The sequence below is a fragment of the Apium graveolens genome, chromosome 3 (genome assembly GCF_009905375.1).
Source record: "Apium graveolens cultivar Ventura chromosome 3, ASM990537v1, whole genome shotgun sequence".
Lineage (NCBI taxonomy): Eukaryota > Viridiplantae > Streptophyta > Magnoliopsida > Apiales > Apiaceae > Apium > Apium graveolens.
In genome coordinates, this window is record NC_133649.1 from 280,447,488 (window position 1) to 280,459,369 (window position 11,882).

Below are 11,882 nucleotides of genomic sequence, written 5' to 3' on the forward strand. Positions count from 1 at the left end.
TAGAGCTGTGAATAAATTAAATTATTCATGAGTTATTAAATTAGAGCTGTGAATATATATAATGTTGTTGTCATGATAATCACTTAAAAATTCAAAGTCAAAAATTCAAATTTTATTGTATGTATAAAGAGTTATGAAATATATAGTTACATGTGAGGCTCAGAAGCCTAAATTAGCATTTATCTTTGCTATCTATCTATTAATATTGTAAATGCTTTTAATAATTTACAAAATTAATTTATCTATATAATTAAGTAGAAATATCCGTGCATGTACTGATAATACAAATTGCTTTACACATACTTCTATTTAGAAATGCAGTTTAAACTTATATGGAGTATACATTAGTCACTTGGCAACAGAAAGAAACAACAGATTTAGTCGAGTAATTTGTACATTGAACTAATTTCCGAAATTGTACATAAATTATCTCCTTCCTTACAATAAAATATGGTACTTTAGATACTCAACAGTCACCATGACATCTAAATCCCCTTAATTCATCCACTTGAAGTTGTCTTTAAGAAAACTTAGCAGCACTATATAAAAGCTGGTTGGTTGTTGTTTTACAGGTAGTTTTAGTTGTACTATCCACCTCAATATATCTCACCAACCTCTCATTTTCCTTCACCAAACATCAAACCTCAACAACATCAATCTTTTACTACCATTCTTCCGTTTCAAGAATATCACCAAACACTTGTTTGCAATATGGATCAAGTCTTGTCTAAACCTTGTAGTACTAGAGTTGTTTATATCATCGTTCTCCTTTTATATATGGCAAACTCGATATCAGCAGCTACATTCAGTTTAATAAATAAGTGTGACTATGTTGTGTGGCCTGGAATATTAGCCAATGCAGGTACCACCAAGCTAGACAGTACCGGGTTTCAGCTCACACCAGGTGATTCTCGAACTTTCCAAGCTCCACCAGGCTGGTCTGGTCGGTTTTGGGGCAGAACAGATTGTACTTTTGACTCAAACACCGGTCAAGGAAGCTGCAAAACAGGTGATTGTGGATCAAATCAGGTAGAGTGTAATGGTGCTGGAGCCAACCCGCCAGCAACTCTAGCTGAATTCACAATCGGATCAGAGTCTGGACCAAGTACGCAAGACTTTTACGATGTTAGCCTTGTAGATGGCTACAATTTGCCAATGATTATCGAAGCAAGTGGTGGATCGGGTGCTTGCGGCTCAACTGGTTGTATAACTGATTTGAACCGGATGTGCCCGACGGAGCTTCGAGATGGGGATGGACAAGCATGCAAAAGTGCATGTGAGGCATTTGGTAGCCCGGAATATTGTTGCAGTGGTGCGTATGGTTCGCCAGACACTTGTAAGCCGTCTGTGTATTCGCAGATGTTCAAGTCGGCTTGTCCTAGATCTTATAGCTACGCTTACGACGATGCTACAAGTACTTTTACGTGTACTGGAGCTGATTATATCATTACATTCTGCCCTTCTTCACCAAGGTATACATATGTTCCTACAGTTACAGACTGATTTAACCTGTATTACACTATATTTTAGAATGATGCACGTACATAGCTTTCGTAAATATTATTAAGATTCATGTTACATATTTATTGATTGGTTTCAAGAATAAGCTGTTGAATATAATATAAGATTCATATGAAACATTTCTTTAACAACTTAAGGTTTTAGATGGAACCATTACTACACTTAGGTGGACCGGTTACTTAACCTAAGTGAAGAAGATGCTACATCCGTCAAGAACATTTACTGATGCATGCAGTTTTCATTTTGCAGTAGAAAATCTTCGAAAGATTCATCGAAAATGCCAATGAATACAGGAACAACGTCAACTGGTACAGGTTCAGGGTCCCCAGAAAATCCAGGCAGTTCATGGTTTCCTGATTTTTCCATCGGAGATTCATCAAAGATTAACTCAAATCTAGCCATGCAATTTACATTGTTTGCTTCCCTAATCAGCTTTTTCCTTCTTATCCGCATCTCTTAATTTCTTTGTGCACATCAACGGCTGGCATGATTTTAAATGCCGATGTAAACCGTATGATCTCCAGTTGTACGTAAACGCTGAGTCAATTTGTAAATTGTAGATAAATTTTTGATATAATCGATTAAACATTTGTGAATGCTAAATAATGGCAATGCATCCAATCAACACTCAAACACGATCACTCAATTCTTAATATTTGGAGTTTTTACTGTATATGATTAGCTGGTAATGAAACGTAAAGCTCTGCTTTATGAAAAGAACTAATGGTGTCTTCTGGAAATTTTATACTGATTCGGTGGAAGTTCTTTAATTTTCTTCCTTTTACTTTAACTGGAATTACAAGATTGGTAGTTATAATAGTTCCAAAATGTACAAAGAAATTTGTATAGTGTTCGCCACGAATCATGACATAGATAATGTAATATATTCCTATTTTTTTTACAGAAAGTATGAATTTAAATAAGCTTACAAGTCACAAAGTCACACACTGTAGTATTTATCGGCTTCTTTTTCACCAAAGGTATAAAATAACACAAGAGACACTGCATTCTTAATTTAGGAATGAAAGTGTTATAACATTTTAGTTTTCTGTTATTCTATGATTTTAGATTGATTGATGATACTCTGGAATGAGCATATGTGAAAAGTGAATCCAATTCAGAGGAACATCATATATAAAGAGACAATAGCATAATATTAGTATTATTGATGAGTTCACAATACTAACAATCTTGGTTTAACTCCTCCATTGGAGATACTCTTTCAATGGCAACTTCTCGAGTTTCAAGTCAAATTGAAATATTTTCGTTCTTTTAGCAGCAAGTCAACTGGTACTATTACACAAGCACTCGCACTGTAATTTATATGTATACACATTACACATATATAATCCAGCTCTATATGACTAGAGCTGCATTAGCAATGTCGGATGCCTAGTGCATTATCTTAAATCGTCATACAGAAAGCAATTATGCGGTGCCCTTAGCATTCCAGTTATAGGTGAACACCCCATGTTCCTAGAAAGATCAGAGATTAGTTTAGTAGACTTTGTAGCGAGAGAATCAGATATTTTTCTGTCTAAATTCGAGATCTCCTGCATCTGCAGGCCCTCCATTTTAGTGGTTCTGTCTTTATAGTTTTTTAGTTTATTACCATGGTCGGCTGCAATCAAAAGCCTCGGATGTGCGGTTGTTGGGAGCTGGTTTTAAGGATCAATCTGATCAATCTTACCGCTACCATATTTCAAGCAACATTCCTTCATCATATCTGCCAAAGCAGCAGTGAATAGGCATTTCCATGTTCCAAGATGCACATATGTGCGCTAGCGGGCACTCACTGACTAACACTAAAAACTGAATATTCTCTAGACTGCAAACATGGCCTCAATATTTGTATATATAAATATAACAAGTCAGATGATCTTCGATACAGAACAAAAGTATCTAGAAGTAAAGAAACAATTCTAAAAGCTCTCATCTCGTAATTGTAAAAAAAATCCATCTCCATAACCTCACAGCGAGTTAGCACAGACTGCAACTTTTTGGGGTACCCTCTTTGAACTAGGAAAGAAAAAAAAAACTAAATTAAGATATATAGTCCAAAGATGTAGCAGTCTACAACTCATCCTTGATGTCTCTGTCATCCTCCTTGGCAATATCAGCTCCTTCTTGCACACTGGACTCAGCTTTGGTTTCCTCAACTTCATCCTCTTCCTCAGGTGCAGCATCAGGACTGATATTAAGACTATTCTTCACGGAGCCATATATGCGGGACGCAAAATCCTTGGGGTCACTGAGAACAAAGCCACTCTCCATCAACGCTGTTTGGTACACGAGCTCCGCTGTATGCTTTACGCTCTTATCCTGAAGGTAGAAGTAAAGAGCTTATTGCAAACATCTATCATGCTAGTCAAAATAAAATGAGGCAATAATTCAGAAATAAGTATGAGAACATGGTAAGTAATGTAGCATTCTCTTGCAAATTTGAATGAAAATATCCACAAACTTTAATTAGTCCTCAAGAAAGAATCTAAGGTCTTTTGCCCTAGTAATAAGAGGTCAATGGTTTAAAGACAAAAGTGTGCATGAATATTTAAATTTCTTGCAATTTACCAAAAAAAGGGGGAAAAAAAAAGTTACCTCAGGGTCCTTTGCAACTCTTGCCTGAAGCTCCTTGATGATTGGGTGCCTCGGGTTAATTTCAAGAACCCTTTTACCACGCATGTATGCTTGCTTATTTGCATCTGCTAGAGTTTGAGACTGCATGATCCTTTCCATATTTGAACTCCAACCAAATTTTGACGTTACAACTACACAAGGACTGTCAGCCAAACGGTTGCTTATTTTCACATCATCCACATTCTCGCTAGCAAGTATGCCCTTCCACCATTTGGTCAAATTCTTAAAGGCCTCCTTGAGTTCTTTGCCTTTAGAATCCTTACCAAGTTTTAAACCCTCCTTGGAAACATTCTGGAACTTCTTGTCTTCATAATCCATTAGGTATTGCATAAGGTATTCATCCACAGGATCCGTAAAGAAAATAACCTGCAAGACAAAAATTCAGACTTTAGAAACAACACATATCTACTGAGTGACAGACAGCGCTAAAGAGAGAGGATTCAGAAACATAACACCAAAAGAAGACTGGCATATTTTAACAATATACGAGCACAAACTGCACCTCATAATTTTTCTTAATTAGTCTTTCCAAGAATGGAGACTTCTCTAACTGTTCCTTGCTCATTCCTGTCAAGTAGAAGATATCCTTCTGGCCAGATTTCATTCGCTTTATGTACTGATCAAGTGAAGTTAGCTTTCCATTCGACTTTGTGCTGCAATGAGCAATAAATTTGACAATTAGACACACAGGCTAGAATGAAACTGCATTGTAGATTCATACAAACTACAATACAAATACCTCTCAAATCTAAGGAGTTTGGCCAGGCGGTTTCTGTTTGCTGCATCCTCAATTATTCCAAGTTTTATTGATTTGCCAAACTCATTCCAAAATTTTGTATATTGGCCTTTCTTCTCATCGTTTTCATCAGATGCCTCAACATCTGCACCATAATTAATAATTTATAATAGAATAAGGAAATAAAGAGAGTACAAAGGAAGTACCAATATTAAGTTACCAAACCTATAACAAGAACAAGGATTCATTCAACACCCAACATACAGAACTCTGTTTTGCAGCCTTGCAGGACTACCCATATGTATTGACAGCTATCAATATTATTAAAAAAACATTGAAACTTCGATATTCCCATACCATTCTTCTCTTTGTTAGTAGATTCATCAGGATCCTCATCAGCGATCTTACGTATCATATCAAGGGCTTTCCTAATGAGTTTCTTTTTTATCGTCTTCAAACTGCTGTGCTGCTGAAGCATTTCTCTCGAGACATTTAGTGGTAAGGTATCAGAATCAACAAGTCCCTAACCAGAAAGAATCATATCAGCAAATCAATCAGTGGTCACATATTGCCAAGATACCAAGAATGATTGGACAAGTTGAGAGACCAAAGTGTTACCTTCAAGAAATTCAGATATTTAGGCAAAAGATCATCAAATTCGTCAGAGATGAAAACCCGTCTAACATAAAGCTTCAGGTTAGACTTATTTCCATTATAGTAACTCTCATACAAATCATGAGGAGCTTTTGGAGGTACAAAAAGTACAGCCTTAAACTCAACATCTCCTTCAGCATTGAAGTGACTCCAAGCTAAAGGCTTCTCATCAGTAAAGTCCTGGAGACAAAAAATTATATGTCAAAAGAAGAAAAGGCTAAAAACAATTGTAGAATCCAAAGTAAGTTGACCTTTATACACAAACAAACAGCGGCTTACCTTTGCAAGGGATTTGTAGAATTTTACATACTCTTCATCTGTCACCTCCTTAGGGCTTCGTAGCCATATAGCTTTCACATCATTCAAGAGTTCCCACTCGTAGGTTGTTTCTTTGACTGTCTTGGTCTTCGATTTTTTTTCATCATCCCCTTTCTCAGAAGTGTCATCATCATCCCCATCTTCCTCCGAGGGGGTTTCAGCTGTACCCAGGCAAAAAACAGTATGATAACATTAAGAACAATAAGTAGACGATGTTAGAATATCTAACGTGATGCATTAACATAAGCTGAATAAGTATAAACAGCTAAAGTGCACACACATTTCTCATCTTCTTCATCGCTAGAATCATCTTCATCAGCAGGAGCTTCATCATCAGGAACTTCTACGTCCACCTCTTTACTGGCCCAAAGATAAATGGGGAAATTAATGAACTCGGAGTACTTCTTTACCAATTCCTGCAGTCAGAACAGCAACTTAAAACATTAAACTCTTCGTAACAGTCAACTATCATCATTCAGAGCCTTCCACAGTGTACTTCGACCTTGCAATTTGTGTTTAACTATTATTAGCAAAATATTTAAAGCAGTCTTTTTCCTAGATTTTTAGCAATTCGAGTTGAAACCCAAAGCAAATATTACATGTATGTTTGATATTGTTACATACAGGGAAATCCATACAATTAGATATCCAACACAGTTCCCCTTGACATAATTAGCTATATACCACTGATATAAAAAAAATACTAGTAAACTATTAGTTATTTTTAAAAAAAAAACCTATATACTGGAATTAGCTACCAACATGCTCATTATCACAAGAAAGAATTGAATATATGATCTGTACAATTGCTTCAAATAACATAATCATGCATTTAAATGTATGTGAATCAGGTAGCATGCATTATAATGAAGTTTTTTGAAATTGTGGTGCTTCACTTAACAGGTAGGTAAGTCAACATATTATTCCACGCATTGCCATAAGTTTGTTTTTAATTATAGTTCATTGAACAAAAAGTAACTTTCGTTCCCTTTGATTCTTGTCAGCAATTTAGGAAACAGAAATACAGCAGACGCAATGACTTTTAAAATTTAAATGTGCATCTAGTGCGGTGGATTACCTATGTATTCCATTCTCCTGAATGGTTTCAGATGACAGACACTCAAAGGAGAAGAAGAATGGCTAGTCTACAAATGAACAAAAACTGACAAGGACTTTGTGATTATTTGACTAGTACTTTGAAGATTTGCAATCCATCTTGCATATGTCGTATGATGTCGTTTACATATATAAATCAAATAGCAATATTAAATTTAAAAACCAATGAAACTTTGTAGCCACATAAAACTAGTACAAGTCCTCTCTTACAAGTATGTGCTCTCAACATATAGAATAAAGATAGAGAACAATACACACCTTTAATTTAGATTGTTCCAAGTACTCCCCAGCTTCCTCTCTCAGGTGCAATCTGATTTCAGTTCCACGCCCTAGTGGTTCATTCCATGTGTCCTCTGAAATTGCAAACGCGCCATCAGCCTTCGACTCCCATACATACCTGCAGAAAATAGGGTAGCATTAATAAGCATCTAAGGTAAAGACAAGTATGATGACTAGAATCTGGTACAGGTCCAAAAATAATACTGTTTGTCATCATTGTGCTTGCTAATGACTTCTACATAGTCTGCAACCAGATATACTGAGTAAAAGCCAACACCAAATTGCCCAATCAAATTAAGGTCACCACTTGTTTGCATTTTCTCCACAAAAGCTAAAACACATAAAAAAGTTGAAAAAAAGATATCAATTAGTTCCTTAATTCATCGTAAAAGAACAAGAGTAGAGATGTTCAATCTATGAGCGAGGCATTAGCACTAGCTTTACCTGAAGTTCCGGATTTAGCTATGGTTCCCAAGTTCTTTATCAAATCCTCCTTTGTCATTCCTATACCTCTGTCACGAATTGAAAGTATTTTCCTTTCGGTGTCCAACTTGATCTGCAAAAACCATATCATAAAAACAAGTTCTACATCCATACAGGTTATAACTTTAGAAAAAAAAACATACAAAAGCAATAATAAAAACCTACCTGGATGTCAAGCTTGGCGGTTTCGCCTTCGCCCAGTACTTCCTTATCAGTGAGTGACAGGAACCTAATTTTGTCCAGTGCCTGAAAACAATAATTGTTCGTTAAAAAAAAAATCCGTCACATAAGTTATCAGAATAATGAAATTAATATAGCAAGGAGGAAATACTTACATCAGAGGCATTGGATATCAACTCCCTCAAGAAAATATCTTTGTTACTGTAAAGGGAATTGATAATAATGTCCATAAGCCGAGAAACCTCAGCCTGAAACTCAAACCTCTCCGCATTGCTACGGAGAGTTTTTCTGGACATTGATTCAGCTTCCCTAAAACAAGACAAATCCGACAGTGAGCTTGCTATATATATGCTCGTAAATATCACCAATCCCATTCATAGTTACATACCTCTTCGCAACATCAGAATCAGTGGATAAACCATGAGGCACCGCACCAATTCTATCTTCAACCTTTGGCGGATCCACCAACCCTTCTGAATCATCTTCTGCGCTCGCATGTAACTTCCTCCCTACGTAACACCATTACCAAAACTCAACACTCACTGAAAAATAATCTCGCAACATTCTCTCCAATCATACTAAAAAAACTCCTCGAAACAAAAAACATCATAATTCAACACCTGCTAAATAATAATCTCACTTTAAACATCTCGCAACATTCTCTCCAACAGAAAAAATCATACCAGAAAAACTCGCCTCGAAACGAAAAACATCCGAAATTCAACCCCTACTAAAACATAATCTCACTTTCAACATTGCAACATTCTCTCAAACAGAAGGAATCATACAAATAAAAACCTCAAAAAACATTTTAAAATCGGCAAAACAATTTCCACGCATAGCTTAGTTCTCTAATTCAGTTACTCGATTAAATTCGATACTCAACACAAAATTCTCGTTCTATACAATATATCGACACTACAACTGGAAGACATCATCAAATTTACGTATAGCATTGACTATAATAACAAACATATATAAAAACAATAATCACAACAAAATCAAATTAACAAATAAAAAACAATACATAATGCAGATCAATAAAATACAAGTGAATAAAGATATTAAAATCAGAGGATGTGCAAAATAAAATACCTTGATCTGGAAGAAGAAATAGAAGGCATAAAAGGAACAGAACGTAAGGTGCTGTCAACTTCTTCATATTTACGAATTTGCCACTGATTTGAGTGAGTGAGTGAGAGTAATGAAATGAATGAGTATGATGATTATGGGGTTTTAGTTTTTTTTTTTGTTATGGAGTGAGGGTGAGTATTGATTAACCAAACACGGTGTATTTAAATCGTGTCATTTGATTGGATTGGATCTGCCACCGTGGAATTATGATTACGTGGCGACTATTTATTGGGTTTTATTTTTTAATGATACGTGGAGTTACCAAAATGGGTTTCTGGAAGCGTCTACGAGAAGAGCTGAGGGTGTATTTGTTTGGGTGCGACGCGATAGCTCTCCCTCCCATACAAGTTAGTTAACAAATAAATTTTGGAAACTCCGGCCCGGGGTGATCTAGAATGCGTAACGGATTAGAGGCGTTTTTAAGAATTAAGTAAATTAAATTTTTTTAAATTTTTTTAATTTAATCAGAAAAACATAAATTTGTAACCAAATTTTATCTGTCGTATATCAATTTTGATGGGATTGAATGGGTTAAATGATTTCATAAAAATAATTCGATATTAATGTATATTATCATTTATTTTAAAATTTTAATTAATTAAAATTAAAATAGATATGACTTACAACCATAGTATCATTATATAAGTATGCCCGCAAGGGCTGGCTCAGTGGTTAAATAGAGGAAAACTATCCTCTTGGTCACAGGTTCGAATCCCACGGGAGGAGAATTTATAATTATGCCTCCTGAGTCAGAGCCTGTCGCTTAAATGCGGTTTACCTTGGTTCACGTGGTTTGCAGGCTATTGCGTGAGCCCGTAGGTTTACCCAGTGCGCACCCGAAGGGTAGCGGCTGCGGGTTACCTACGATAAAAAAAAAGTATGATTAATATTAAAATTTTGATAATGTATATCATGTCATAATTATCATATACACATGCACGAAATAATATATAATTACATATAATATATATATATTAATTATCGAATTTTTTTAGCTTAAATCAGGTTCAGTTGTGTTGACCGAAAAAATCTAGAACCCGTATTCGATTTATTTAATTCGGTTTTAAAAAAAATAACTCAAACAAGTATCGAGTTTTTTTTAATTCAGTTAAACAGCCGAAAAAAGGTCGAATTGGGTCGGTTTGATAAAGGTGCCGAATTCATAAACATACCTAAGTCCAATTTTTAAGAGAAATTAATTTATAATTTCCGAGTCTTCACTTATAGTTTATAATGTTTTTCGAAAGCAGAGTTTTGATTTTAGTTTGTTCAACAAAATCCTGTTAAAATTTTTCAATCTAATTTACGAAATATTTCAATTTTAACTTTTTTGCTCACCAATTTTTGTGTGTGTCCCTTTTGATTAGTATATCCCCCGAAAATTATTCTAAAATTAAATAAAGAGAGGTCCTTTTTAATTTAATAAATGGATTTGGAGCCCAGCATAAAACATTTGTTGCATGAATGGAGAGATTAAATGTTATATCGAAGAGTTGGAATTACTTTTAATAACTATCATTTTAATTAAATGTTATATGTTATGTCGGTATATAACCATTTTTATTCTTTAACGATGTTCTGTGTGGACCAATATATATATATATTTAAATATTATTATTAAAAAAGGTTATTAAATAATATATAGTGTAATAAGTAGAGGCAAATATTAATTATTTTGTAATATTGTACTTTGTACTAATACAGTACTCTTAATTATAAATTATTTAATTTAGTATATAATCAAATGAATAACCTTTTATAAGGGTTTACTCTTAATTATGACATAAAGTCGCGCTACGCGGGGTACGGAATTTATTTTAAAAAATTGTGTTTTTGAGAATCGAGATCAATTATTTGACATTAACATAACCGGATTTTATGTAATAATACAAAAATTTTATTCTATAAACTTAACGTCACATATAGTAATTTTTGTTTTACGAAAAAAATTAACTACAGATAACTGATTTAAAATATCGATCTCTTGTCTTATTTTTAAAATAATAATTACGTTAATTAAAATTAAATTAAATGTTAATTAAGTAATGGTTATATAAAAGTAAATGCAATTGCTAAGTTTCAATATTTTTTAATATAAAAGTGTTCAAGGACTATTTGGATCAAGGAAATTATTAAAGCTAAATAATCATAATTTCTATTCAAGCTAAATAATCGATCTATCGTGTGATTTCTACCCGGTTAAAATTAAAAACGAGAAAATTGATACATTTTCATTGAAATCTTATTATTATTTACATTAGTATGGTTAAAATCCATGATCAAAACAGTACCTAAACACTTTAACACTAAAAAAAGTAATGAAACTCAAAAAATTCATTTACTTTTTGATAGGGAAGAAAATAAGGCCCGGGTAATAATTAATGTTGCATTAATCATATCAGAATTAGGCCACAGCTAGGCCCATTTGAGAAGGCCTAAAATCCTGAATATTAATTATTTCGTAATTAATTAATAAATGATAAGTCAGCTGGTAAGATGAGTCCTAGTGGAGAAATAAATCCTTTTAGATTGGCCTCCAAGGAACCTGGTGGGATAAGGAATTAGCTTCCTGCTTCTTAGGACTCCAAAGTCTATTCTAGTTCTGAGACTTGATCACCAAGTCTCCTAACCCAAGTTCAATTCAAGGACTCCCAAACATCTATATAAGGGGCCTCACCCCACAAATCAGAACTATGTTTTTTGACTTGATCCTTGGCACAATAAGGTACGTAGACATCTTGTAAGGCAGATCGAGTCACGAAATACAAGAGCAGCCAAATCGAGCCTCGAAACTCACGTTCCCTAGTAATAAGCACATCAATTA

At 34.5% G+C, this 11,882-nt stretch overlaps 2 protein-coding genes across 2 annotated transcripts; one reads left to right on the forward strand and one right to left on the reverse strand.

The window, feature by feature from the left end:
- Nucleotides 1-577: 577 nt before the first annotated feature.
- On the forward strand, nucleotides 578-2,215 carry LOC141713449 (thaumatin-like protein 1). Its single transcript, XM_074516879.1, has 2 exons — nucleotides 578-1,472; nucleotides 1,771-2,215. The coding sequence occupies exons 1-2, from the start codon at nucleotides 712-714 to the stop codon at nucleotides 1,979-1,981; spliced, it is 972 nt and encodes a 323-aa protein (XP_074372980.1). The 5' UTR covers nucleotides 578-711; the 3' UTR covers nucleotides 1,982-2,215.
- A 1,143-nt stretch (nucleotides 2,216-3,358) lies between these two features.
- LOC141713450 (endoplasmin homolog) lies at nucleotides 3,359-9,194 on the reverse strand. The gene is made up of 15 exons (XM_074516880.1): nucleotides 9,020-9,194; nucleotides 8,313-8,433; nucleotides 8,080-8,233; nucleotides 7,910-7,990; nucleotides 7,706-7,817; nucleotides 7,466-7,592; nucleotides 7,241-7,379; nucleotides 6,147-6,282; nucleotides 5,828-6,027; nucleotides 5,513-5,728; nucleotides 5,252-5,417; nucleotides 4,898-5,039; nucleotides 4,661-4,811; nucleotides 4,120-4,524; nucleotides 3,359-3,843 (listed from the first exon to the last, which is right to left on the reverse strand). The coding sequence occupies exons 1-15, from the start codon at nucleotides 9,084-9,086 to the stop codon at nucleotides 3,595-3,597; spliced, it is 2,466 nt and encodes an 821-aa protein (XP_074372981.1). The 5' UTR covers nucleotides 9,087-9,194; the 3' UTR covers nucleotides 3,359-3,594.
- Between the last annotated feature and the right edge of the window lie 2,688 nt (nucleotides 9,195-11,882).

Bases quoted from the DNA above. Each gene is read 5' to 3' on its own strand.
- LOC141713449 (XM_074516879.1), top strand. From the start codon at position 712: ATGGATCAAGTCTTGTCTAAACCTTGTAGTACTAGAGTTGTTTATATC. The intron at 1,473-1,770 runs GTATACATATGT...TTCATTTTGCAG, and splicing joins TTCTGCCCTTCTTCACCAAG to TAGAAAATCTTCGAAAGATT.
- LOC141713450 (XM_074516880.1), bottom strand. From the start codon at position 9,086: ATGAAGAAGTTGACAGCACCTTACGTTCTGTTCCTTTTATGCCTTCTA. The intron at 5,729-5,827 runs GTAAGCCGCTGT...TTTTGTCTCCAG, and splicing joins TCTACAAATCCCTTGCAAAG to GACTTTACTGATGAGAAGCC. The intron at 5,418-5,512 runs GTAACACTTTGG...CTTTCTGGTTAG, and splicing joins AATATCTGAATTTCTTGAAG to GGACTTGTTGATTCTGATAC.